General features: G+C 44.3%; 2 protein-coding genes across 10 annotated transcripts in view; both read right to left on the bottom strand.

Moving 5' to 3' along the window:
• The window catches only part of T (T brachyury transcription factor), a gene marked incomplete in the record, with an annotated part of 7,863 nt that extends 7,763 nt beyond the window's left edge, over window positions 1-100 (bottom strand). For both annotated transcript variants that reach the window (XM_005390667.2, XM_005390668.2), the window contains 1 exon segment: window positions 1-100.
• A 22-nt stretch (window positions 101-122) lies between these two features.
• LOC102027459 overlaps window positions 123-23,152 on the bottom strand; it is a 95,319-nt gene continuing 72,289 nt past the window's right edge. For 3 of the 8 annotated variants that reach the window (XM_005390658.2, XM_005390664.2, XM_005390666.2), the window contains exons 8-12: window positions 21,858-21,967; window positions 16,495-16,555; window positions 15,298-15,497; window positions 12,197-12,311; window positions 9,899-10,484 (exon numbers count right to left, since the gene is read on the bottom strand). In XM_005390658.2, coding sequence (XP_005390715.1) covers window positions 10,392-10,484; window positions 12,197-12,311; window positions 15,298-15,497; window positions 16,495-16,555; window positions 21,858-21,967 — 579 coding nt within the window. In that variant the 3' untranslated portion in view covers window positions 9,899-10,391. Of the gene's footprint in view, window positions 173-540; window positions 690-6,027; window positions 6,396-9,898; window positions 11,854-12,196; window positions 12,312-15,297; window positions 15,498-16,494; window positions 16,556-21,857; window positions 21,968-23,152 lie in introns of those variants that run through there. The other 5 variants (XM_005390661.2, XM_005390660.2, XM_005390659.2 and 2 more) reach the window with 5 other exon arrangements.

Here is a 23,152-nt window from a genome sequence, read left to right as displayed (position 1 = left end):
CCGCCGAGGAGACGCCTCGCCCCACGCGCGAGCGGGGCTGGACGGCGAGGGCTCAGGGCGCGGCGCTGGGTCCCCTCGGCGGAGGCTTCGCTGAGGGCGGGCGCAGTTGCCCCGCCGGCCGCAGCGTCAAGCGGCGTGGGCAGCAGCTGGTTTATTACCTTTCGGTGAGAACCTCCGCGGGGAGAAGGTGACAATGAGCAGGAAATAGTTCAATGGGGTCTCCTTAAACAATAACATTCCTTTAAAACGGGAGCCGGGCCGGGGAAAGGAGCCGAGGCTCCGCAGAGCTCTGCCTTCGCGCTCCGCCGATCCTCGTGTGCTCGGCCCGGTAGCAAGACTCGCGCCCGGCCCCGGCTCCTGCCCTCCGCGCCCACCCCTGCCCCAGGCCCTCGGAAAGAAGACTCCGCCGCAGGCGGGCCCGGCTCTGCGGCCTCGAGCCTCCCCAGGAAAGCCGGACGGGACCCGGGTCCTGCTGCCTCCGCTCCCGAGAGAGGCCGCCCGGGGCCAGACCCACGGACCGGTGGCCGAAGCCCTCGGGCGGGATGGGGCGCGCCGCGACTCTCTGCCCCTCTCCAACCTGGAACGGATGCCTCGGGAAGTGCAGGGCGCCTGATCACTCCCCACTACCGGGCGACTTTGTTGTCTGGGTTGTATGGAGATTCCTGGGGGCTGCCCAGAGGGGTCGTTTCCTATGCCAAAGAGACACCAAAAGGACCTCATTTGCTCCGACACCGGACCCTCCGGAGCCGCCTTCAGCCGCCCATCAGGCCACCATCTCCAAGGAAGCCTGTGGGCGCACATCAGTTCCCATCCTCGGAGTGTCCGTGGCCCGAGACTCCTGAACCTCCGCACTTAAAATAAAGAGGCCAGGTGGGGGCTGTGGAGGCGGAAAGAGAGCGAGGCCGAAGCGTTTGTGGGTCTCTACGCTTCTGCCCGGAGCCGCCTTCAGGCTGCCGCGCCGTCACTTGGTGGTCGATTTCCCTAAAGTCCCGGAAACTCATGAAAATCCTTCTAAAAACTGTGCTCTATACGGGAGGAGCACAGCCAATTAAGAGTAAAACTGGAGCCGGAAATAATGCTGTATTACTAAGACGCACAGTGAAACTTCTTCGCGCTCCGAAAGGTGTCCCCAGTTATTGACAAACACGATCCAGAAGAAGATGGTTTGGGAATTGGGTGGCGGGGGTCCGCCTGTGTTGTCTCCTTTCGCTTCCCAATTGCCCCCCACCCACCCAGACTTCTGTGTCCTATTTCGATCTTTTTCCCTGGGTTCTCAGGTTCACTCCCCCAGCCTTTTCAGGGAAGGCTGCAGTGCATGACAGTTTACAGCCAAAAACTTCCTCCAGCTAGGCTGTAAAGAATTCCCAGCTAATAATACGGTGCTTCCTTGGGCGGGAGCAGGAGGCCGGCCAGACTCACTGCTGCTCCCTCAAGGTCTGCCTCTTTTGGGGAAGCCGAGTCCCACTGAAAAAATAGGGGAAAGGTCTTATGGCTGCGAATTGAGAAGTAACGTCTAACACGAAGTTAGGAACCGTAAGTATGCACACATCTCAGAGATGCAGGATTCCCTGGTTCAGCCTTTCTCAGATGAGAGAACCCTTTGCACCTTTGCACATAAAGTGTTGCACGGGCACAAAGCCAACTCAGAGGAGAGGACAGTATCCTGTGCCTTGACCTCACATTCATGTGGAAAAGTAACATTTCTTTTCTAATTATATAACACGTGCTCTTTATAGGATATACTGTCTATTTATCTGTCCATAACCAGCGTTCAAGTCTGCATATGTGTGAAGATGGAGCCCTCCAGTACCCTGCACACGCCATTCTGGTGTGCATTCCTCACCATTTCCTGCTGCGTATTTCCCCACAGTAATTAAGCACATTTAATCCACAAGTCTTCACAAAGTCCTGGATTACAAGTGGCACATAAAGACCGCTCAACAGCAAATAATTCTGTCACCAGTTGGTTTATCTTTCCCTTTGAAAGAACCCTAGTGGTGCTGGTTATCGTTTTTAAAGTTGCATAGCTTTAGACCTTGAGGACTGCAATTGTTTGGAAGGCCACTGAATTGTTTTGGGTGGTTGTGTTTGCAGAAAAGAAGGAAGACACATTTTTAAAAATTCTTTCTAGTTACAGGGGCGGGCTCTGTTCAGTGCTCATCACCACCGAGATGACTAAGAGGGCCGCCAGGCTGTCATCTGAATTTCATAACGGGGTGCTCTGAGCCACAGAGGGCTGCACCCCATGCATGGGACTGGATGAGCAGCTAAAAGTTCCTTTCTGCCTGTGCTTTGTGAGTCCTGAGCTTTATCACACTAGACGGTGCTGGGTTGGTTTAGTGACAGGAGTTCACACATTCAAAACCAACAAAGCTGGTAAGGCCGAAAGTTTGAGATTATAACATTTCTCCCCTAAAACTCGAACACTTCTGCTCCCTGCTACTTGCAATGGGAGGTTGCAGAGGAGAAATCTGTGGACACTTTCCATGTGGGGCAGCTGGGGGCTTCTCTTCGTGGGAACTGAAGTTTTCAATCCTGGCAGCTCCCCATTTGCTCCCACAGGGCCACATGAAGGCCTTCACTCATTCTTCCTGGGATGCAGAAGCACTCTGCCCCACCCATGTCTCCACAGTTCTGATCCATAGCTGGCCAGGGTGTTGGCTATTCTGCTCCTGTGCCTCAGAGGTTATCCCCAGTTGCAACCTCTGCCTGTTTTGGCTTCTTCTGCCTTCTCCCCTCTGTTCTTTTTTTCTCAGGTTTTTCTGCACATATGAAACGGCCTGTGAAGCGCTTTTTCCACACCCTCCGTCAGTTCACCTGAATGTCACTTTTGGGTTTTACTGACTCTCACAGATTTTATTTCTCTGCTATGGTTTTGGGTTTCTGGCAGTCCTGACTTCCTTTTCAAGACCGAGATTACAGGCTTTTTGCTCCCTTGGGCTGTTTCTATTTCTTAGAAGCCTCAGTTTTGGTCCGAGACAGAAGACCAGTCTCTCTCCTGGGGTGACTGCAGTCTCTGATTTCCCAAGGCTGATGGTGCTCTGAGTCTTCCCAATACCCATCCTCCGCTTGGCCTTTAACCCTTCGGGTAGTTCCTGTGATCTCCCTCTTCCTCCTGCCCGCCAGCCCCGGCCTGGGGCTTGATCTCACTTGGAGCGACGTCTTTTCACAGCTTTCCCCAGACACAGAGCTTGTCCTTGTCACTGTGAATGCAGCCCTTAGCTCCCTGTGGGGATGCCAGGTCTTCCCAGCCAGGGCGTGAAGGCAACATGTGTGTCTAGGGAGAGGCAGCTGCCAGTGTACCCAAGACTCATCATGGTGTGTGTCACAGAGCATTTCATACACAGCAGACACTGGAATGCAGAGCTGAGCATTAGCCCCTCTCAGGCGACACGTAAGTGCCACAGAGCCTGGAGTGGCCTTTCTATCTTTAGTCATCTGTGATTAAAGGGTCAGTTGCCCAATCTCTTATGAAGACACAAGGAAAGATTCCTGAGAGAAACTGTTAGAGTTTAAGAATGAATGGAAATGAGCTAATCCTAGGGAAGAAGAGTTGCTAAAGGGCAGGAGCATTGCTCAGACTTAGAATTACTCCAGAAAATATCACTTGGGCTCTTCTTGATCCCATAATCTGCTGTGCATTTTCTCTCTCCCTCCACAATTTATTTCACAGAATCCTGTCTCAGCACTGCATGAAAAACAAAGTCAAAAGGCATCTGTTTGCAGAAAAGACAAAAGCAGGTGGAAATGCATGCCGAGGAAGTACATGTATGGTGAGCCAGCTCCAGTTTCCATCTCTTCCGTCCAGTAAGACGGGCTGGCATTAAATCCAGAATCACAGCGGACCACCAAACCATGGTCAGAACAGGGGTTGGTACAGCAGGCTCTGAGCTCCTCACTGCGACTTGATAGGAAAGCAGAAAAAGTAAGAACTGGTCCAGGGGACAAGGGCGTTGGAGGGAAGAGCTCAGGCACAGGGGCGGGAGGGACACTGCCTTTTCTGCTGAGGAACTATAGGGTACTTAGAATATGTGGGGGGCAGGGGGGGATTTGAGGATTCAGACAGCCAGAAAGGAAGAAGATGAAAGTGAGAAAGACAGACGAAAATATCAAACTATGAGATAGTCTAATTTTAATGATGGTGGAAACACAAAACACAATCACTTGCTCATTAAAAGCAAGGTGGGGTGGGCTGGGGATATAGCTCAGTGGCATAAGCACCTGCCTGTCAAGCACAAGGTCCTGAGTTCGATTCCTGGTACCCCCCCCAAAATAAAATAAAATAAAATAAGAGCAAGGAGGGGTAGAGATTTTATGATGTGACCAATGTGTTTAGTGTTCATAGCTGACAGGGAGCGGATCAAAGGGAGGCCTAGGAGGAGAGGACCCAACAGAGTTTCTAAATGGACTCAGTGGCCTCAGGGGATCAGGTAGGAAGAACTCCAAGTCCTGCCAAAATTCTACAGCCATGGCAGTACTTTTAGAGGCTCCTTATAGAAATTCTCATGGGTGATATAGACAAAGACAACAATGAACAAAGCAAGAAGTAATAGAATAATGGCATTCTAAGAGTACTTGGGAGGGCTGGGAGGGAAAAGAAGGGAAGTCAGGCAGCACTGGGAAGAAATCTGCAAAAAGGGCTCTGGCGGGGTGTGAAGGATGAGGCTGTGGCCCATAGCAGAGTACAGACGAGATGAGCTTTCTTCACAGATCAAGTTCCAGGCTGATAACAAACAAGGAAGAGGGGATTCACACACCTGTGTGAACAGGTTCAGAATCAATAGCTCCCCCAAGGGGACTTCTACAGGTGGGAAGAGCCAGAGGAGCATAACCTACACAGTCAGCTTCAATGTGGAGCTGGCCCCACTTCAGAGCACAGCAACTACTGTAGGAACTAAAGGTCCAGAGGCCTATGACATGAGATGTAAGGCATTGTGCACACTCTGTCGCTTAGACAGGATGACCCCACCAGGTGGTAATAGACCCTCTTTCTGTGGTACTTAGGATCAAACTTACAGGTGCTCTGGCACTAAGCTATACTGCCAGCCCCCTTCGTTTTTTTGTTTATTTGTTTGTTTTTAATTTTGAGACAGAGTCTGGCTAAGTGGGCCAGACTCTGGTTAACCAGAGTCTAGCTAACTGCCTCCTACCTCAGCCTCCCAGAGTACTGAGATTACAGGCATGTACCACCATGCTCAATTTAACATGAGAATTTTCAAATACAATTCTTCCTTGTTTTTTAATACTGCCAATATAGTGTGTATTCTTCAGGAAAAGACAAAACTAGGTTATATCCCCTTCTATATACAGGGTGGCTAAGGCTTATGAAAAGTGTAAAAAGGGAAGCTAGAATTTTGTTTCTGATTTGTCTTAATTTAAACCCATCTTATTTCCACCAGACTAAGTTAAATCCATAGACATTGAAAATAAATGTATTTTTCCTCCTCCCCCTGCCATATTCACACAATGAGCTACATAAAATCAATCTGACCCGAGGAGGTTGGGAAAGGTGCAGCAGGGCACTGGTTGACTTAACTCCTCTTGGAACCTGTGAAAAGGTTGTAATCTGAAAGGTGATGACAACACGGAAGCCTAGAGCCTTGAGCCACTTTCAGTGTAGTCGGAGATACTGGGTTACAACCACAGATATGGCAATTAGAAAGAAAAGCAAAAGGCAAATAATGCTGAAGTCCAAGTCCATCATCCTGCTCCAATTCCCAGTGTACCCTATGAAGTCACTGTGACTATATCCCTTTTCTCTCATTGCTGAGACAAAATACCCCATACCCGAAGTTAAAGGGGAAAGGTTTATTTAGCTCACAGTTTGCAGAGGCTTCAGTCCATAATTGGCTGCCCCAAGGCAAGATGGCATAGCAGAGGGGCAGTGGTTCATGGCAGCAGAAGACAGCAAAAGCAGCAAGAGCAAAAAGGGACAAGCAAGTCCCTTTTCCTCCCTTACATTGTTTGCAGGTTACCACTTGGGCAGGTGTAGCACTCACACCCTCAATCCCAGCACTAGACAATGAACCAATCACAAACTCTAGATTCAGCTGCCTCCTAAAAGCCTGCACTCTCATGATCGCACAAGGCTTTGGGGGGACATCCAGATACAAACTATACAGCTCACGAACAGAAGTGGGGCAAAGACCAAATTAAACTGTTCAAGTCACATGACTTAATGAATCCACAAAAAGCACACAGCAAGGACAAGAATTGGGCTGAGACAGGTCAGGTCAGTACACCAACAGGAAAGGTCCTCACCATCTGAACCCAAGGGCCACCATGTCACACGTCCAGCTTCCCCGACAAAGCGGTGGTCAGATGAGAACTGAGGTGATGGAGGGGCTCCAAAGATGCGTAGGGTCTAGCAGAATGGGCCCTCGTGGGCCCTGGACCTGGTTTCAACAACAGAAAATTGTTGACCGGCCGGGTGTGGTGGCACCCGCCTGTAATCCCAGCACTCGGGAGGCTGAGGCAGGAGGATCTTTGTGAGTTCGAGACCAGCCTGGGCTACAAAGTGAGCTCAAGGCCAGCCTGAAATGCATAGTGAATCCATGTCTCAAAAAGACAAAAAATAAAAGAAAAAGAAAAAGAAAATTGTTGACCATTTTCACCCATCCCATACCCCATCCCATACCCCAGGATCCATCCCATCCTATACCCCAGCAATCCCACATCCCAGGGATCCCCAACTTCAGATCATGTTGAAGTGAATTCTAGACATTCATAAAGGAAACACTATAGTGTGCAACTCAAGAAGATAAATTCTTTTTGGTTAAGCATAACCATAATACATACCATGTCACCATACCTAGAAATAATCCTTCATGTCATTTTAAATCTATTCAGTGTCTAACTTTGCTATTTGTGTCATAAATCCATGGGAAAATTATTCCATCTGTTGATGGTCATGTGCAGTTTCCAACAGGTGAGTTTATCCCATAGGGGAACTTCCGGGTAGTAGTTATCTTTAGTAGTTTTAGAACATGCTACATTGTTTTCCAAGGAAATGGCACCAATTTTACATCACACCAACAGCAAGAAAGCTTCCTCTGTCCATCCTGGCCAACTCTTGATACTGTCAGATTTAAAATTGTTTCTAATCTTATGAGTATGAAAAGAATATCATGGATTTAAATTGCCTTATCTTGATTAGCAAAGGAAATCTTTTTGAGAGTCTTATTGACTCTGTAAAAAAAATTCAGTTACAGGAGTTTTTTAAAACGCTGATGCTGATCATTTATCTGCTTTCCAAACAGCAAAACATTGTCCTACTTAGTGACTCTTTTCACTTCACTGATGATGTCCTATTGTGAACACAGATTTCCCATTTTAAATACAGTCAAATTTATTACAGTTTTCCTTTCTACTTAAGCTGCATGTGCCTTTGGGAGCTTTTTGGTGTTTAAATTGTTATTTGTATTACTACATGTTTGCAGTACCTAATGGTTACATTCACTGTAGTACATGCACGTAACACATCATTATTCGCTTTATTTCCTTTTCCCTCCTTTTCCTTCCTCCTGTCCCTTGGTCTCCTTCCCATTCACAAAAGATCTGTCTCATCGTTTCCTCTCCCTAAACCAGTCTCCCCACCCCTTACATTTGTCTACTTCTGCCTTCTACATGCAGAGCTGGAGTCTATCTGGAACTGATTCCCATGCATACAGTGAGATGAAGATCCTAATTCTGTGTGCAAAACCAACATCCAAACATCCTTTATTGAATCATTGTTTCACCAAAGATTGGCAATCAACCTGCCATAAACCGGATTTCTAGTATGCCTTTGATTTGCAGCTATCAGTACCCAAATTCTTTATTCTAATCCTTTGCTGTGTTTATCTACTGCTCCATCAGTAAAGCAGTACTTTATTAGACAGCTTTAAATTGGGACTGAGGTTTTGCAGGACAGTCCCTATCCCTGGCTATTCTCTGTTTCCAGTGTGTATTATCTGTTACAACCTGTTTTTCTCTATAAACTTAACAACTTTCAAGTCCTGTGAAATATCATTAAAACTCTATTAAATCTAAAGCCACTCTTGGGAGAAATATTAAGTGTACAGTATTACCATGAGCATTATGCCTCTATTTATGTGGATATTTTAAGATATCTCTTTGTCTTATAAGTTTCTCCGTGAGGGGGTTAGTTTGCACAGCTTTTTCCAAAATTTATTTTTATTGCTATCGTAAGTGATATATTTTTAATTTTTTTTTTCTTGGTACTGTAGGTTGAATCCAGGACCTTCACACTGAGCTCCATCCCCACCCATTTTATTATTCTTTATTTTGAGACAGGTCTCGCTAATTTGCTAAGTTACCCCTCAGCCTCCCAGAGTTCTGGGATTACAGGTGTGTGCCACCATGGCTGGTTTATCAGTTCTGTCTGAACACTTTTTAAGAACTCTCCTTACATGTTAGAAGTAACCACCAACCAGATCAAGAAATAGCCCATTTCCAACGCCCCAGAAGTTCCCTTCCCAACCGCACACTGATGTGGTTAACCATTTTCCCCTGTTTAAAAGTTAACTCTTGTAAAGTTAACTCTTTGAAATTAACCATTTTCAGGGAGCTTAGAATTACTTCTTTGCTTGGCTATATTCCTTAACTAGGCAAGTTACATCCATAAGCAAAGTAGCCTAAATTTGCCTCTCTTTGAACTTTGTATAAGATTATAGGTTTCATTTCTTAGGGTCCAAGTCATCCTACTCGGCACTATGACTATAAGGTCTCGGGGTGTCACTGGAGTTGTTACATGTAGCAAGTTTGTTCACTTTGACTGTTTCATAGAATTTCATTGCTTAACTTTTTCACAACATATTTTTTGTTCTACTGTTAATGTATATTTAGGTTATTTCTAGTTTGAGGCAGTTATAAATAGCACTACTATGATGCTTTTTTCTCAGTGTATATGAAAAGTTTGCTAGGGTTATATCTAGCAGAATCAGAGTCACAAGGGTTCATGAGTCCAAGTATAGACGATAATGAAGTGCTTCCCAAAATATACCTTGCTCTATACCTTTTGTTGAACTTGGTGTTGTCTTTTTTCATTTTACTTATTCTGCTCAGTATGGTGATGTCACTTTGATTTTAATTTGCAGTTTTGACCACTAACACAGCACACTGGCCATTTGTTTATCATTTTTCTTGAATTTCCTGATCAAACTTTCTTTCTTTATGGAATTATCTGTTTTCATATTATTTCTTTTTAAGAGTTCTTTATATTTTTTGGCTACAAGCCTGTTGCCAGTACAAGTGTTATAAATATTTTATCTTACTTTGTGTCTTGGCTTTCAATTAACTCGTGGGTGTCTTTTTGACCAAAATAAAATAGCTTTTAATTTAGTCTAACTAACTTTTAAAATTTTATTATATTAGGACATGTGTGTAGTACATTCCTCGTGGGAAGTTGGTATATGTACATAACACCCTAACTCTTTTTTTCTTCCTTACCCCCCTCCCTCCATCTCTTGATCCCCCCCCCCTTTGAGAAAGATCTATCTCTTTACTTCATATTATCTACTTTTCTTTTTGCTCTTTATTTTTGCTTTGGATTTCAAATGCTGTTTGTGCCCTGTTATGAAATGTTTCCTCCTTGGCAATGTAAAGTTATTTCCTAGATTCTATTCTTGTATTCTAGGCGCCCTCTCATTGTGTTTTTAACATTTAGATCTACAATTTATTTTTAATCAATTTGTATATTTTTCCATCCAATTTTTACTTTTGTTCCAGGAACAGGTACTGAAGAGACGTCTTTTCCCCGCTGCTCTGCAGCATCACCTCTGCTGTAAATTCAGTGTGTGTAAGCAGGGCTTTTTCTGTGTTCTGTGGAGTTTTCCCCCTATTCCATACTTATTGCTATGGCATTCTCATAACACATAGTACTATTCACTCAAAGTCCTCAAGAGAGAAAGTATTTTTACTTCCTTGAAACTTTCCATTTTTGTGTTAGAATTAATTTATCACTTTTCAACTAAAATGAAACTGTTGGCTATTGATTGGAATTACATGAAATCATCATTTTATGAAAATCAAAATCTTTATTATATCGTTTTCCAATCCACAAACATATATATCTTCATTTATTCAGTTTCTCCTCCAAAAAAACTTTCCCAAAAAATGTTATATAATTTTCCAAGTGCACAATTTCAGAACACTTAGAATCTTTGCTATGTATTTGATGGTTTTAATATTGATCTAAATGGTGTCTTTTGTTAAATTTTTTAAATTAATCCATTTTTCTGGTATAGATAAATATAGTTAATTTTTGCACCTTCACTTCTTTTCCAGTAATTTGCCTAAGCTCACTCACCCCAATAATTAATCTGTAGATCCTTCAAGATTTTTCCATTTAAAAGTCAGTTTTCTGTCTTCTTTTGCAAACTTCATAGCTTTCATAAATTTGTCTTGCTTATTACCTGGATCAAACTCCCAGGAAAATATGGAGTAGAGATGGAAAAGATGGTCATCCTTGTGTTATTCCCATCCTCAAAAGAAAAGGGTTAAATATTTCACCACTAAGTGTATTATATTTTACATTTACATTTATGTACATTATCAGATTAAATAATTCCCCTCTTTATTTATAATCTGCTATTATTTTTCCTTTGAGTAGAAGTTATTGAAATGAATCTAGATATTACTGGGTTCACTTTGCTAATCCTTTTGTTAAGAGTTTTACAAGTATGTTGCTGAGCGACTGCTCTGATTGTTCTTCACTGTAATAAAAGTCCCTGCTTGGGTTTTGATATCAAGGTTATGCTGTCTTCATAGAAAAAAAGTTGGAGGACATGGCCTTTTTTTCCTATTTTTCTGAGAGTTTAAGTATAAATCATGGCATTATTTCTTCCTCAAGTATTTGAAGAAGTTGCCAGTCAAACCATATGGGCCTCAAATTTTCTTTGTGGGAAGGTCTTTACTTTTGGATTTGATTTATCGAACAGAAGACTGCTTAGCCTTTCCCTTTCGTCTTTCTAATGCAACTCTCCAGGACTTGCCATGGCGCCTGCTGTGGTGTCATCTGGATTTCTGGGTTTATTTCTTTGTGAGTGTTCTGTCTCTTTGGCCTGAAGAAATCCCTTCATATTTAGTACTATTCTTTCTACTCATTGTATTACTGATTCTCTGGTCTCCCTAGAGCTGAGGATTGGTGTCTTCCATAAATTCAGAAAATTCTTCTTTTGCTCCTCCACATCCTCTCTGCTGTTGCTGCGCGCTGTGAGTGCACTCTGGACGGATGGTCCACTCTGGCCTTCGGGTCTCTCAGCTCCCTCCCCATGGATCCCATCACTTTGTTTCTCCACACTGGCCTTCAGGTCTCATTTTGAGACCTCTCTAATTCACAGGTTCTATCCTCCCTAGTTTACTTTCAACCCACTCACTGAATATTTATTTTCACATATTAAGTTTTTCCACTCTACAGTTTCTATCTCACTCTTTTGCAAACACTCTCAATTCATTTCCCAAGCCTTCTGTTCCTTATTCATAATTTAAAACTTCATTATAAAGTTCATTTCGCCATGTTAATCTTGTGTATTCCGTTTTCTGTGTCTATAATCTCCATTATCTGGCTATGAAGTCTTGTTTTGCTGTCACCCACTTCTGCTTGCTGTTCATGGTTCTAGGATCCCAAATGAAGTTTTTACATTTATAAGGAAGATATTATTGAAGCACTTAAGTATCCACTGATTCACTTCATGGCATTGTTTATCATGACTCTGAATTTTTTAAAAGTTGCCATTTCCTCATTTGTTGGGGAGCATCAACATGTCTTCATCCTTTCCATGTAGTAATTATACTGCAGCCTTATTCTTCATCCACATAGTTAATCCAGTATCGGCTTCCTGTCTTAGCCTCCTAGAACAAATATAACAATACACACACACACACACACACACACACACACACACAGAGGGATGTACCACCCACTATCTCTTTTAACACTAACCTCTAGCCATTTGTACCTGCTCACCAGGAAGCTTGGAAACAATTCATCCCTTCCAAACTCCTGCCATTACCCCTAGAATTCCTATACTCCCACCTCTGAGCTGATGGCTCATGTGACATCCTGGGAAACAGTGCACCTGCCCTGGCCACGCCCCCATCTTCCAGCATCTCCTGTCCCCTGACTCCTGCTCCCATATGTCCTTTGATTTCATTCAGCAGCCTCCACCCCAGTTGAGACGGGGCAGAAGCCTACCACAACACGATGGGTCAGGGTCATGTGCTCCAAGGTCAGGGGTGCGGGGACGTCAGGAGCTGCAGTCATCCTGGGACGATCGGGTTCACTCCTCAAGTGCTTGGAAAGTGTAAGCCTAAGGGAAGAGAGGAAATATTTCCTTTAAAGGTTGTTTTTAAATTCTTTTTCTATAATAATTTAAACTCAAAGTGACATCAATATCAATGCATACTTTTTTCTGAAAATATAAGGTTTTTCCCACCTCATGCTTACTTCATAACATTTTTTTGAATCACAGACTCCTGTAAGAATCTAATTTTCAAAAATACTATAAATCTCCTCCCAGATGTACTTTATCATGCAGAATACATTTTAAGCAGTTTGCACCTTCCCAAGCTTATGAATTTTAAGTGTTTCAATCTACTGTAAGTCTGCCAGCGTATTTCCAGGCCCGCTGAAGACTTTTCCTCGTAAATTTTGCACAAAGTACACATCCACATTTACTGCTGCCCCTACCTTCTTCCTCACTATTTGAATCCACCCATTTTAGTTCAAATTGGAAATTTCTACCATGGGAGAAATAATGGAAATATTCTCCAGGATTTGGGAAATAAAGCAGATAAAATTTGAATTAGTATTTTGTATCTAACAATTTCTGTTTTAGAGGTGTTTTGAATGTTACAGATCCTGGCTAAATAAGACAAATCTGCTTCTGGCAAGACACACTTATCTTTTCCAAAACTAATTAACAAATCACTATTGGCAAGGATGTGTGTGTGTGTGTGTGTGTGTGTGTGTGTGTGTGTATTTCTCTGCCTCTGTGTCTGCACACACATGTGTGGCAAAGATATAGATGATAGATAAATAGATAGACAGACAGACCGACAGACAGACAGAATCTGCCTTGTGACTTACTTAAAAATCACATCATAAGTGGATGAAATGTGGGACTAACCTGGAGACAGGAACTAAAGGCCAACTTCTTGTGTAAAAATTAGGTAAAGGAATCAAACAATCCTGTCCTTCCTCAGTTATGGAGCTACACACAGTGCCAAGAAGAACAGCATCTAGGTCACTTCAGAGGGTCAGATTCAGATCAGGGTTGCTCTGGAAAGGAGACAGACTCCAGCCCCTCACCAGTCCTTGCCTGCATGGGGGTGGGGGCTGCACAGTGTGTCTCCTGAGCTTTCTAATAACATTTTCCTGGGGTAAGCTACATCTTTCTGATCAGAGAGCATGACTGCTACACTTTAAGGTACAAAGTTCTTCAGTCAAAATATTAACGCTCTTCATTTCACACAATCTGGAAAGAACTCAAAAAAGAAAAGCAGATGTTGGTAGGGCATCAAAGTAACCAATGGGCCGAGTGTGGTGGTACACACCTGTAATCCCAGCACTGGGGAGACTGAGGCAGGAGGATCACCAGGGCTACATAATGAATTCAAGGCCAGCCTGAACTGAACAGTGAGACCGTGTCTCAAAAACAGTCAAAACAAACCAAAACAAAATACCTAATTAATAAAAGCCTCACCACCAGTGTCTTGTTTGAAGGCTTTACCGAGCCTCCTCAGATTGTACTATAGTTATCAGTGTCTGCCCTAGCTTCACTCCGAAAGCATTGTCTGTCAGAGGACAGTCTGCAGTTGGATTTTCCCTGGTTGGAGGCAGGCTCACCAAATTACACAGCTTTTGGTCATTTTTGGTATCCTGTATCTGAGTCAATCCTAAACTGAGGTTCCCTGTGTTTTGCTGCCTTACACAAGTTTCTGGCTCCTAGTGAGGCTCTGGGTTCTCACAGAGCCAGTGTAGCACTGTGGCAAACCCAGGAAGGTATATGTGCTGGACTTGCTACCTGAGAGGGCAGAGCGTCCTGTGCCCAGAACCCAGCACTCCCAGCGCTCCTGCCATGGGCAGCGCTGCCTTGTTTAAATGACCGAGCAGAGCCGCCCACAGCTCCAGAGGTGGCACTGTGCTCACTGGGCACATGAAAAAGCTGTGGCCCGCAGCCTGAGCACGTGACAGTGAGGGAAAGCAGGGCTCACCCAGCTGTGTTAGCCACGAGTGACTGTTTGGCCTCGCAGAGGCGACCAACAGGAGCTCACTGGTCCCCTCTTGCCAGGGAAACTGTACTCTGCTGTGCACCAGTGAATGCTCTAGAGGCAGGCGAGGCCTGAGGGGTCACACAATCCCGACTTCACAGGTCCCACATCACTGCGAGGCTGGTAGGAGGCACGAGGCAGGAGGCAGGAGACGATAGGTTGCCACTTACATGCTCTGGGAAGCAAAGGCTGAAGCTGGAGAACCATAGAGCTGGGTACCTGGCCCCCTCGGGAACTAGGAAGGCTCCCTGGAGACAGTGCTACGGGACTGGCAGAGACCTACAGCAGGACCCTGCGGACAATCCTAAACTCGGGTTTCTAAATTCTTGATTCTATTTACCCCTCCACTGTCAAATTCCTCTTGAATGCCTCAGTGTCTTTGTTGTTGTTGATTTGCATTTTGCATTTATGGTTCTGTTTTTTAATTTTAAAGGGAATAAAAAAACAGTAAAAATCATACAGAATTTCAAAACGAGATGACAGGACATTAACAATGGTTATTATATTGCACATTGTTATCTTTTTTAAGTAGTTGCATAGATCACCAGATATAGGCATATAAGATTGATCAAACAATATAACACTAACTGTTCCTTTCAATGAACTAATAGAAAGCAGTAGCACATTTATCTTAGTTATCATATATATATAATATAAAATGTATAATATATTATGTACAACATATATATATATACATATATATATATATATATATATATATTCCTTCCTTCTTTTCTCCTTTCCCCCATACATGTCATTCTTTCCTTTTGAGTAGTTCTTTCCCTTTCACAATACCTATTGTACCTTTTGTATTTTATTTACTCTTTCAGGTTCTTACACTAGAGAGATGATACGATGTTTACACATGCAAGTCTGATTTATTTCACTAATGAGTACGGTCTCTAGCTGCATCCATTTACCTATAAAAGCCTTGAGTTTATGTGTCTTTATAGCTGAGTAGTACTCCATCATATAAAAATACTACATCATTCATGGTTATCTTTTGGGGAGTTGACTACTCACATGCCATGCAGGGCCACTCGGTGCCCTCCCTTCTTAGGAGGAGAATCTCTCCTTGTACATCCTGAGCTACAGCTTTTCAAGAAGGTGAGGGCAAGCTGGGTCCGAGGCTGCTGGTTGGTAGGCAGTGGGTCTCCTGTCTCTGTCTCCCTGGGCATGACTTCTTCCCACTCTGTGTGTTCACTGGGGACCATGTAATCCATCTTTGAGAAGCAAGAATACTTTCAATGTTTTGTTGTTTTCATTACATTCTAAACATGAGAAATAATATTTAAAACAGAATTTGGGAAATTTGGGTAAGCAGAGATTATTAAAATGTTAATTCATTCATACTTAGAATGTTTCATTACCTAACACACCTATTCTAGAAGAGAGGTCCTCGTTGCCAAGAAATACCGTTCAGATCCCTGGTGCACTGCCCAAGGCCAACCCCCAGCTCACCCATTGAAAGTAGGGACAAGGATAAGAGCAGCAAGGGTGGCCAAAGAGAGGGAGAGGGGTCACTTGGGTTTTATTCTATTTTTAAATTTGACTCAAGATTAGATTTTTGTTATGGTTTGTGTCTAGATGTCCTCCCCAAAGCCTCATGCAGTCTTAGGCTTTTATGGAAGTGGCTGAATCCAGAGTGTGTGGTGCTACAGTTAAAGGTGTGATTGCTAAGTCAGTCCACTGATTGGTTTGGCACTGCCCTAATCCCAGCAGTGTAGATACAATATAAAAGGCACAGAAAAGAGGGTAAGGTCTCTTGCTTTTGTGGTCTTCCACCGCCATGTGCCACCCTGCCTTGGAGCCAATGGACTGAACTATGGACTGAACCTTTACAAACTGTGAGCTAAATAAGCCTTTCCCCTTTTAACTTTGGGAGTCAGGTAGTTTGTCTCAGCAAGGAGAAAAATAACTGAGACAATTTTTAATTTCAGTACAACCCACTGGACCTCTCTATCCTTTGCTCATCACTACAGCAAGATCCTGAATTATAGCTCAACACAGATGCACGGGATCATCACCCTTACCTAACAATAGTTGCTGCCTACTGATAGCTTCCTGCAGCATTAAGAACTCCAAGGATCAAGTCTGATGTGTGCAGTGCAGAGACAGCGAGAGTCCCATCCCAGCTCCCCTAGACTTCCCTTAGTTGCCCTCATCTGTCCAGGGCAGGACAGAGTCACTTCGCTGCCTCTGGACCAACAGGACACTGACCAGACCTCCAGCTCTGCCCTCGGTGTACATGTCTGCGAAGCGGCCGTCCTTCTCCAGCAGCCTGCTCGGGTGGCACCAAACAGAGAAAAGCAAACACAGAGACAGCCGTGAGGCCCGGCGCCCCTTGAGTACACAGTGGCTGCTGTTCCAGGGGCTGCAGCTCATCCCTGAAGGGGCCATAGTGACATGACAGTGACAAGGCACGCCAGCACTCCGATAGCCTGCAGTTACAGATGGGCCATTTGGAACCACCCAGGGTTAGAGCTAGAGACTGGGCTTTCCTCTCCTCTGACCATTACGCATGACCATGAATGCACTTCACTGGCGGTGCTGAGCCTGTTTGGAATCTCACTGACAATAGTCACTGGCAAGGCTAAGTGTGGCAAACATACATACCTTAGGGACACAATTACAGGGCGAAAGCATTCCAGCATTCAGAGACTCTTACCTCTCAGTGGGAGTAAAGACATGACATTGGGCACACAGTGACACTTCACTTCTATCCTGGGGACAGAGGCCACGATAATGTGTGTGTCTGATAAGGAATTTTCTCAGGCCAACCTGGAGCCCAGGGGACACTGGGTTACTACTGGCCCTGTTGCAGGTCAATGTGGCCTTCCTGGCCTCAATCTCAAGAAAGTCCCTCTGCTAATGCTGGCGGAAGTAACATCTTTCCCTGTTTGTCTCACAACAGTGTTTTGAGAACATAGAGGGATTATGTCAGTGCTGCTGTGGTTTGGGGGTCATGGGCTCTAGAGCCCAGTGTTTGCCAGCTGCCCAGGGGAATGTGGGCAAGGCCCCTGGGGACAATCTTCCTTCCCTTCTACTTCTGAGGCAAAGGAGCACAGGGAGGGCCCCCACCAGCCACCTAGAACTCAGCTGAGCCTGACAGCCAAATCTGGGGCCCTGGACAGAGTGGGGGGGGGGGCAGCCTGAGACAAAGGAGCAGCAAGCCAGGCTGATCCCTCTCCAGCTGGGACAGGACAGGTGCCATTTGTCTTTGTACACATGACACAGCAAACACTGAGGCAGAAGCAAACACGAAGTCTTTTATCAACTTCGGAAACAGCTGTTTGACAAATTGCTTTCTTTAGAGAAGTACTCAGGCCTGTGAGAGGACACACACTAATTAGGAGATGAGGTTCCTGCCTTTGAGGCACTTCCCACCTTAGAGGCTGGGGAAGGCAGCTCAAGGAAGGAGCTAGGCGTGGTGATGCACAACTGTAATGCCAGCAGTCTGGAAAGCTGAAGCAGACTGGGCAATTTAAAAACTTGGGGAGACTGTCTCAAAATAAAAAATAAAAAGGGCTGATGATGTAGCTCACCATGAAAATCCTAGAATCAATCCCTGGTACCAAAAAAAAGGGGGGGGAAAAAAAAAACGAAAACAGCAACAGCGAAACAGCTCATGCAGGATGGGTAAGAAAGGAGGTATCCTGGAGGTGGCAGGTGGGCAGAGAAGAGGAGGGAGAAGTGAGAGGAGCAGCTCAAAGCCACTCTGAGGGTTCCAGGGAAGCAGCAGACATTTGAGTTAGAAGAGCACAGGAAACGTGGTCGGTGGGTGCGGATGTTGGTGGAGATGTTCTAAAGTCATGAACAACTGTCCTGTCCCCACTTGCATCTCTGCATGTGCCCAGGAGCAGTGCCTCCCTCTTCAGCAGGGAGCTGAAGCCTTGGGGCTCACAGGTGCACAGGGGCCCTGGTGTTTCCCAGACCCTCCTTTAGCCCACCACCTTGCCTTTGCCCCGGAGCTGGGGCCCTGGCCTGCTAGAAGGGACCATGTCAGGTTTGGACCATTGCCCCAGGATCTATGTGTGAAATGAACTCTGAGTTGGCTGCAGGCACAGCAATTTTTCCAAAGACTTTTCTTTTCAAATGTATTTTCTTTAGCCATATGCATTTTTAGGAATCCTAAATATTTATGTCTCTGTGAAAATGTAATGCAACTACAGGAAAAAAAAAAAGCAAACCACGGATTTTCAAAAACTTGACCTCCCATCTTTTTAAATTTAAAAGTTTGCAGTTTTTAATTACAAAAGTGAGTGGACTATCTCCTACACGTTTAAGTTATTACCAACTACTTCAAATAACTCCGTACCCTCCCAGGGGGCCTTGACTCCACTGTGAAGTAACTACTATGCTATTTGGAGAGTACCCTTGGATGGGCCACAGATTGGCCCACTTTCAGGCTCCTTGGTGTGTAGGAAATATGGACCAGCTGATGGAGGAAAAACGTGGACCATGAGTACTTCCATCCTGTCTTGCTGTGTTTCCATAATTAGTTGGACTGACTTAACCTAAATAAAGACTATTTTGAAGGTAGTCTAGGAAATTCTGAGCCAAAGGAGAGCTGGTTTGGGGAGGCACCCAGATCCCACCTAACTATCTAGTGTCAGGGCCTCTTCGTGGGAGCCTCAGGAGTAGGGCCATTTGCATGTGGAGGCCACAACTTGATTTCCCTCTACCTTGCAGGTCCCCCAGCCACTGGGCCTGATGAAAGGAGGCCAGAGAGTTACTAAAGCCCTTAAATTGCAACAACAAAGGCCAGGCTTCTCCTTTCCATCAAAACAGCTGGGCTGCTTGATTCAAATGCTAATAGCTGGGGCCTGAATTGGTCACTAAATGAGGGAGACATCCCCCCACCCTGCCCAAATGACCAGAAAGTGGTTCCTTTACTGCAAAAATCTGTAGGAGTCTCCCAGGTGGACATTCTGTGAAATTGCTTCATGGGAAACATCCTAGAGGTGGGCTAGTTGGTCTCTTGAGAGGAGAGGGGACAGGAGGGGGAGGGGAAAACAAAGGGGGGCTTCAGCCGCTCAGGAAGCACTCAGCCTCTCCAAATGAGGCCCCAGCTCCTTGATGCCTGCTCAGGAAGGCCTGAGAACAAACCTGGGGCATCTCTGAATTTTTGGTTGGAAGAGAAAGGCCCCAGTTTTAGAGTCAGTGGCTACCACCACTTCAGCTCGCCCCAATTCAAAAGTGGCCTCACCTTCTTGGAGAGCCATGTTTCTTGGGTCCCCAGGAATATCTCTCTCCTAGGGCCCACAGCACTGTGCATGGGATCTGCGTGGCCAGAAGCAGCCCTGCACACTCGTTTCACCCACTGTAGCTGTAAATGTGAGACCAAGGCTGGGGGAGCCGAGTTCAAGCCACACCAAGGAAGCTTCCTCAGCCTAGTTCCTGGCCCTGGGCACGGGGTATAGTGTATCTATTCTTGGTCAGTGTTAGAGAGACAAGGAGCCCACATGTTCAGACAACTCCAGGAAAGTGCACAGAGTCAGAGACCCTGCCGGCCCACCTGACACCCTGGGCCTGCATCTCTCAGTCTGTAAGAGGAGATGGAAACAACACCCATCTGCCCATCTCCTGAGCTTGTCCAGAACACCAGGTGAGGTGCCAGGTGTGAGGTGCTGGCACTGGCCTGTGAAGCAGTCCATAGCGAGTGACAGTTTCTTCACAGGCTGAATTCAGGGTAGGTGATGGGGAAGTCTAGAAACTCCTCTCTCTGTCTCATGCTTGCCATGATTACAGTAGGTGATTTATCAGTATTCAACATTGCATTGCCCTTATCTGTCACACAGCTGTGTCCATTTTTACTTTGCCCCACCACAGCCCCCAGCAAGTGTTTTAAACATGTTGCCATTTTCCCGCAGCTCCCTCCATGGGTGCCCTGGGAGAGCCGGGTCTGTTTAGCCAGTACGTGTATGTTTGTCAGGAGCAGCAAGTGCTAAGTCTTATTCTTGGGAGGTTGAGGACAAAAAAATTAACAGTAGAGGTCACATGTATCTGAGATACATTCGTTACTAGTATGTGCTGAAATGTGAAAAAAGCTTGAAATACTGCAGCTTTGCACTTACTACATTTATATAATAAAAAATACATGAGTTTATTTTCAGCTATAATCTAGAGATTAAACAAAGAAATATAACTACCGAGATTCATGGTATCTGTCATAGGCAATACGCTACTGAATATCACACACTCTTACCAAATGTGTTATAAATAAACTGACAGCTTAAATAATCCGCTTAACATTAGTCATGTACAACTGCATGGCTACTCATGACCCTGAACCTAAGTACTTGCTTGTTTGTATCTCTCAGATCAGCAGAGACTTCCTGAGGGTTAAGTTTGTACGAGTAACACCCTTTTACAATGTCTAGTGAGGCGCGAAGATAATGATTCCTTCTCTCTCATATCCAGCTTCTGCCTCCTAAACTCCTTGGCTCTCTAAGTCTTTGGTGGTTGGGGTTACTTCTGTTTACTTTCTATGTTTACATTATGCCAGGTTCTTGTGATGACCTTTTCTGTTTTATTTTTCTAAGAAAGTTTAAAGACCATTTGGTATGATAGCAATTCTTTAATATTTCCCTGTGCAAAGACTGAAGATAACTGTGAAAAGACATATTTAAAATGCACATTAAGAAATCGGACACACGTGTTTAAGTATTGCATTGTTTCTCTTGGGTGAAAAACCCAAAGGGTAAATAAGGACCAAAATGACGGGCAGATAGGGGAAGTAGGGAGAAAATACTCAAGTGGGAAGGGGAACAGGGAAGAGGAAGGAGGGCAGAAGGGAATGGAGATAAAGAAAATACAAAGGAATGGAAAGAAAACAATAAAAACAAGTTTTGTGAATAGAGGGGAAGAAGGGTTAAAGGGGAATGGGAAAAAAGAGAATTAAGATATATTATGTACAGTACAATTTCCCTATGATGAATGTGACCATTATGTATGTCAAAAATATACCAATAAAATTAATTTAAAATAAATAAGTAAATAAAATACACATTAAGGGACAAGGGTGTGTGCACCTCAGTGGTAAGTGCTTGCCTAGCATACAAAAGGCCCTGGATTACGTTCCCAGCACTGTAGGGGAAAAATGCATTAATAAACAATTTAACAATATGGTGAATGTTTAACTGTTTAAAAATTATTATAATAGAAGACACAATGCCATTAATCCCCCCAAAGAACTCCCCCTCACTTCAAACACACTTCTTCCCATGTTCTTGCCACTTTCTAAAGCAGTCCTGGACGTCCTCTTTCATGTCTTAGGAAGTGTGGACAAAAATACAGTGGATACTGTTACCAAATGCCATCCAATGGAGAGGCAGATTTGTAAAAACATTAATGTGTCCTCATCCACCTTATTCATCAGATCTAACACTATGCAATTTCAGGCTGTTCTCTAAAAGTCAAAATTGCCATAAAAGATAAACATTTTAAATTGATTTAGGACATTGATCCAGTCGTGCAGCCAGGACAGCACAACTAGACACTTGAGAAAGAGGACTTCCAGAACTGCTTCGGAAATTGACAAGAACAGTGGGATACATACTGTGTATTTCAGTGGAACTTACTTTCTGGAGAACTCCATGTTAGCAAGGGACGTAGAATACATCTGACGCAAGCGTCTAAGATATATCTTACTTTGGGAATCCTTCTCGTTCATTTTACAAACAATCTTGTTCTGTAAGACATATTTTATTTTGAATTTTGTTCATGTTCATGTTTCAGCTTGCAGCTAGAATTGACAAGGATGAGGACATATACTTCTTCAAATCTCCAATATGCACCTACATGTTGCACACAGCAGCTGTGTCCTGTAATGTTTTTTATGGTGGGTCAGTGTAATAACAGCTGCTCTCCATGGTTGGCACTGTAACACTTGTAATGTGTGTCAAAATGTTCTAAGTACACTATCTACACAGACTGCTCTGCCTCGATATACACCGGAAGTCAGTGAACAAGATAATGCCAATGTCAACTTGGAAAAGCAGCCTAAGTCTTAAAAACATGGAGATTATCTTAGCCTCACACAGTTCAAGAGGTATCAGATACAGTGCCTGAGACGATTGCTTTAATCTTCAAATATATTGAAATAAATAAAGTTTATCTTGTTTTGCTGTACTGGCAATCAACTCAAGCATGCTAAGCATGTGCTCTACCACTGAGCCACATTTCCAGCACAGAAATTACCTTTTAAGAAACTGTAGAAATAGCTGTAAAGCTGTAGTAAAAGCCAACAGACTATAAGGTGATAGAAATGAGGTGGAAGAAAACAGGTGAAAATGAGCCTAGAAACAACCATAAATCTACAGTCAAGGAGGAAAGTAGGATAAGGGGAAAAGCTTGTATCAGAGCAAGTTCTCCAGCCTCTGAGGTCAGTGATGGACAAGTTATAGTTCAATAGAACTCATCCTCATCAGATCTGCATGAGAAGTGCTGAGACCCTGAACATCTTTCAGCGTATTAATACCCATTGTCACTGGGACATGAGCAGCCACAGGCAGGCCAGTCAAGCCAGGACTTAGACATCAGAATCATGGGAGACACCTGAGGAATGAGATAAAAATACAGGTTGCTGGGCCCTACACAGACAAAAGCAGAAGTGCCCCAGGTCATTGCTATGACCCAGCACATTTGGGGGCACTCACATGGTTTGCTGTAGCTCAGAAAAATCAGCGGAATAAACAAAGAGATAAGCCTGTATTTCCGACCACCCCAATACATGTGCAGAACTTATAATCCTATTTCTTAATTAAATAATAAAATCTGAAGCTAGATTTTATTAGTTATGTGACAGGATTCATTTTATAAACGAGAAGCCTCCGTGTGTGTGTGTGTGTGTGTGTGTGTGTGTGTGTGTGTGTGT

The sequence above is a fragment of the Chinchilla lanigera genome, unplaced genomic scaffold (assembly GCF_000276665.1).
Source record: "Chinchilla lanigera isolate Chin_1 unplaced genomic scaffold, ChiLan1.0 scaffold00038, whole genome shotgun sequence".
In the NCBI taxonomy this organism is placed as follows: Eukaryota; Metazoa; Chordata; class Mammalia; order Rodentia; family Chinchillidae; genus Chinchilla; species Chinchilla lanigera.
Note: the sequence above shows the minus strand (reverse complement) of the source record. Positions and strands in the feature narration are given on the sequence as shown.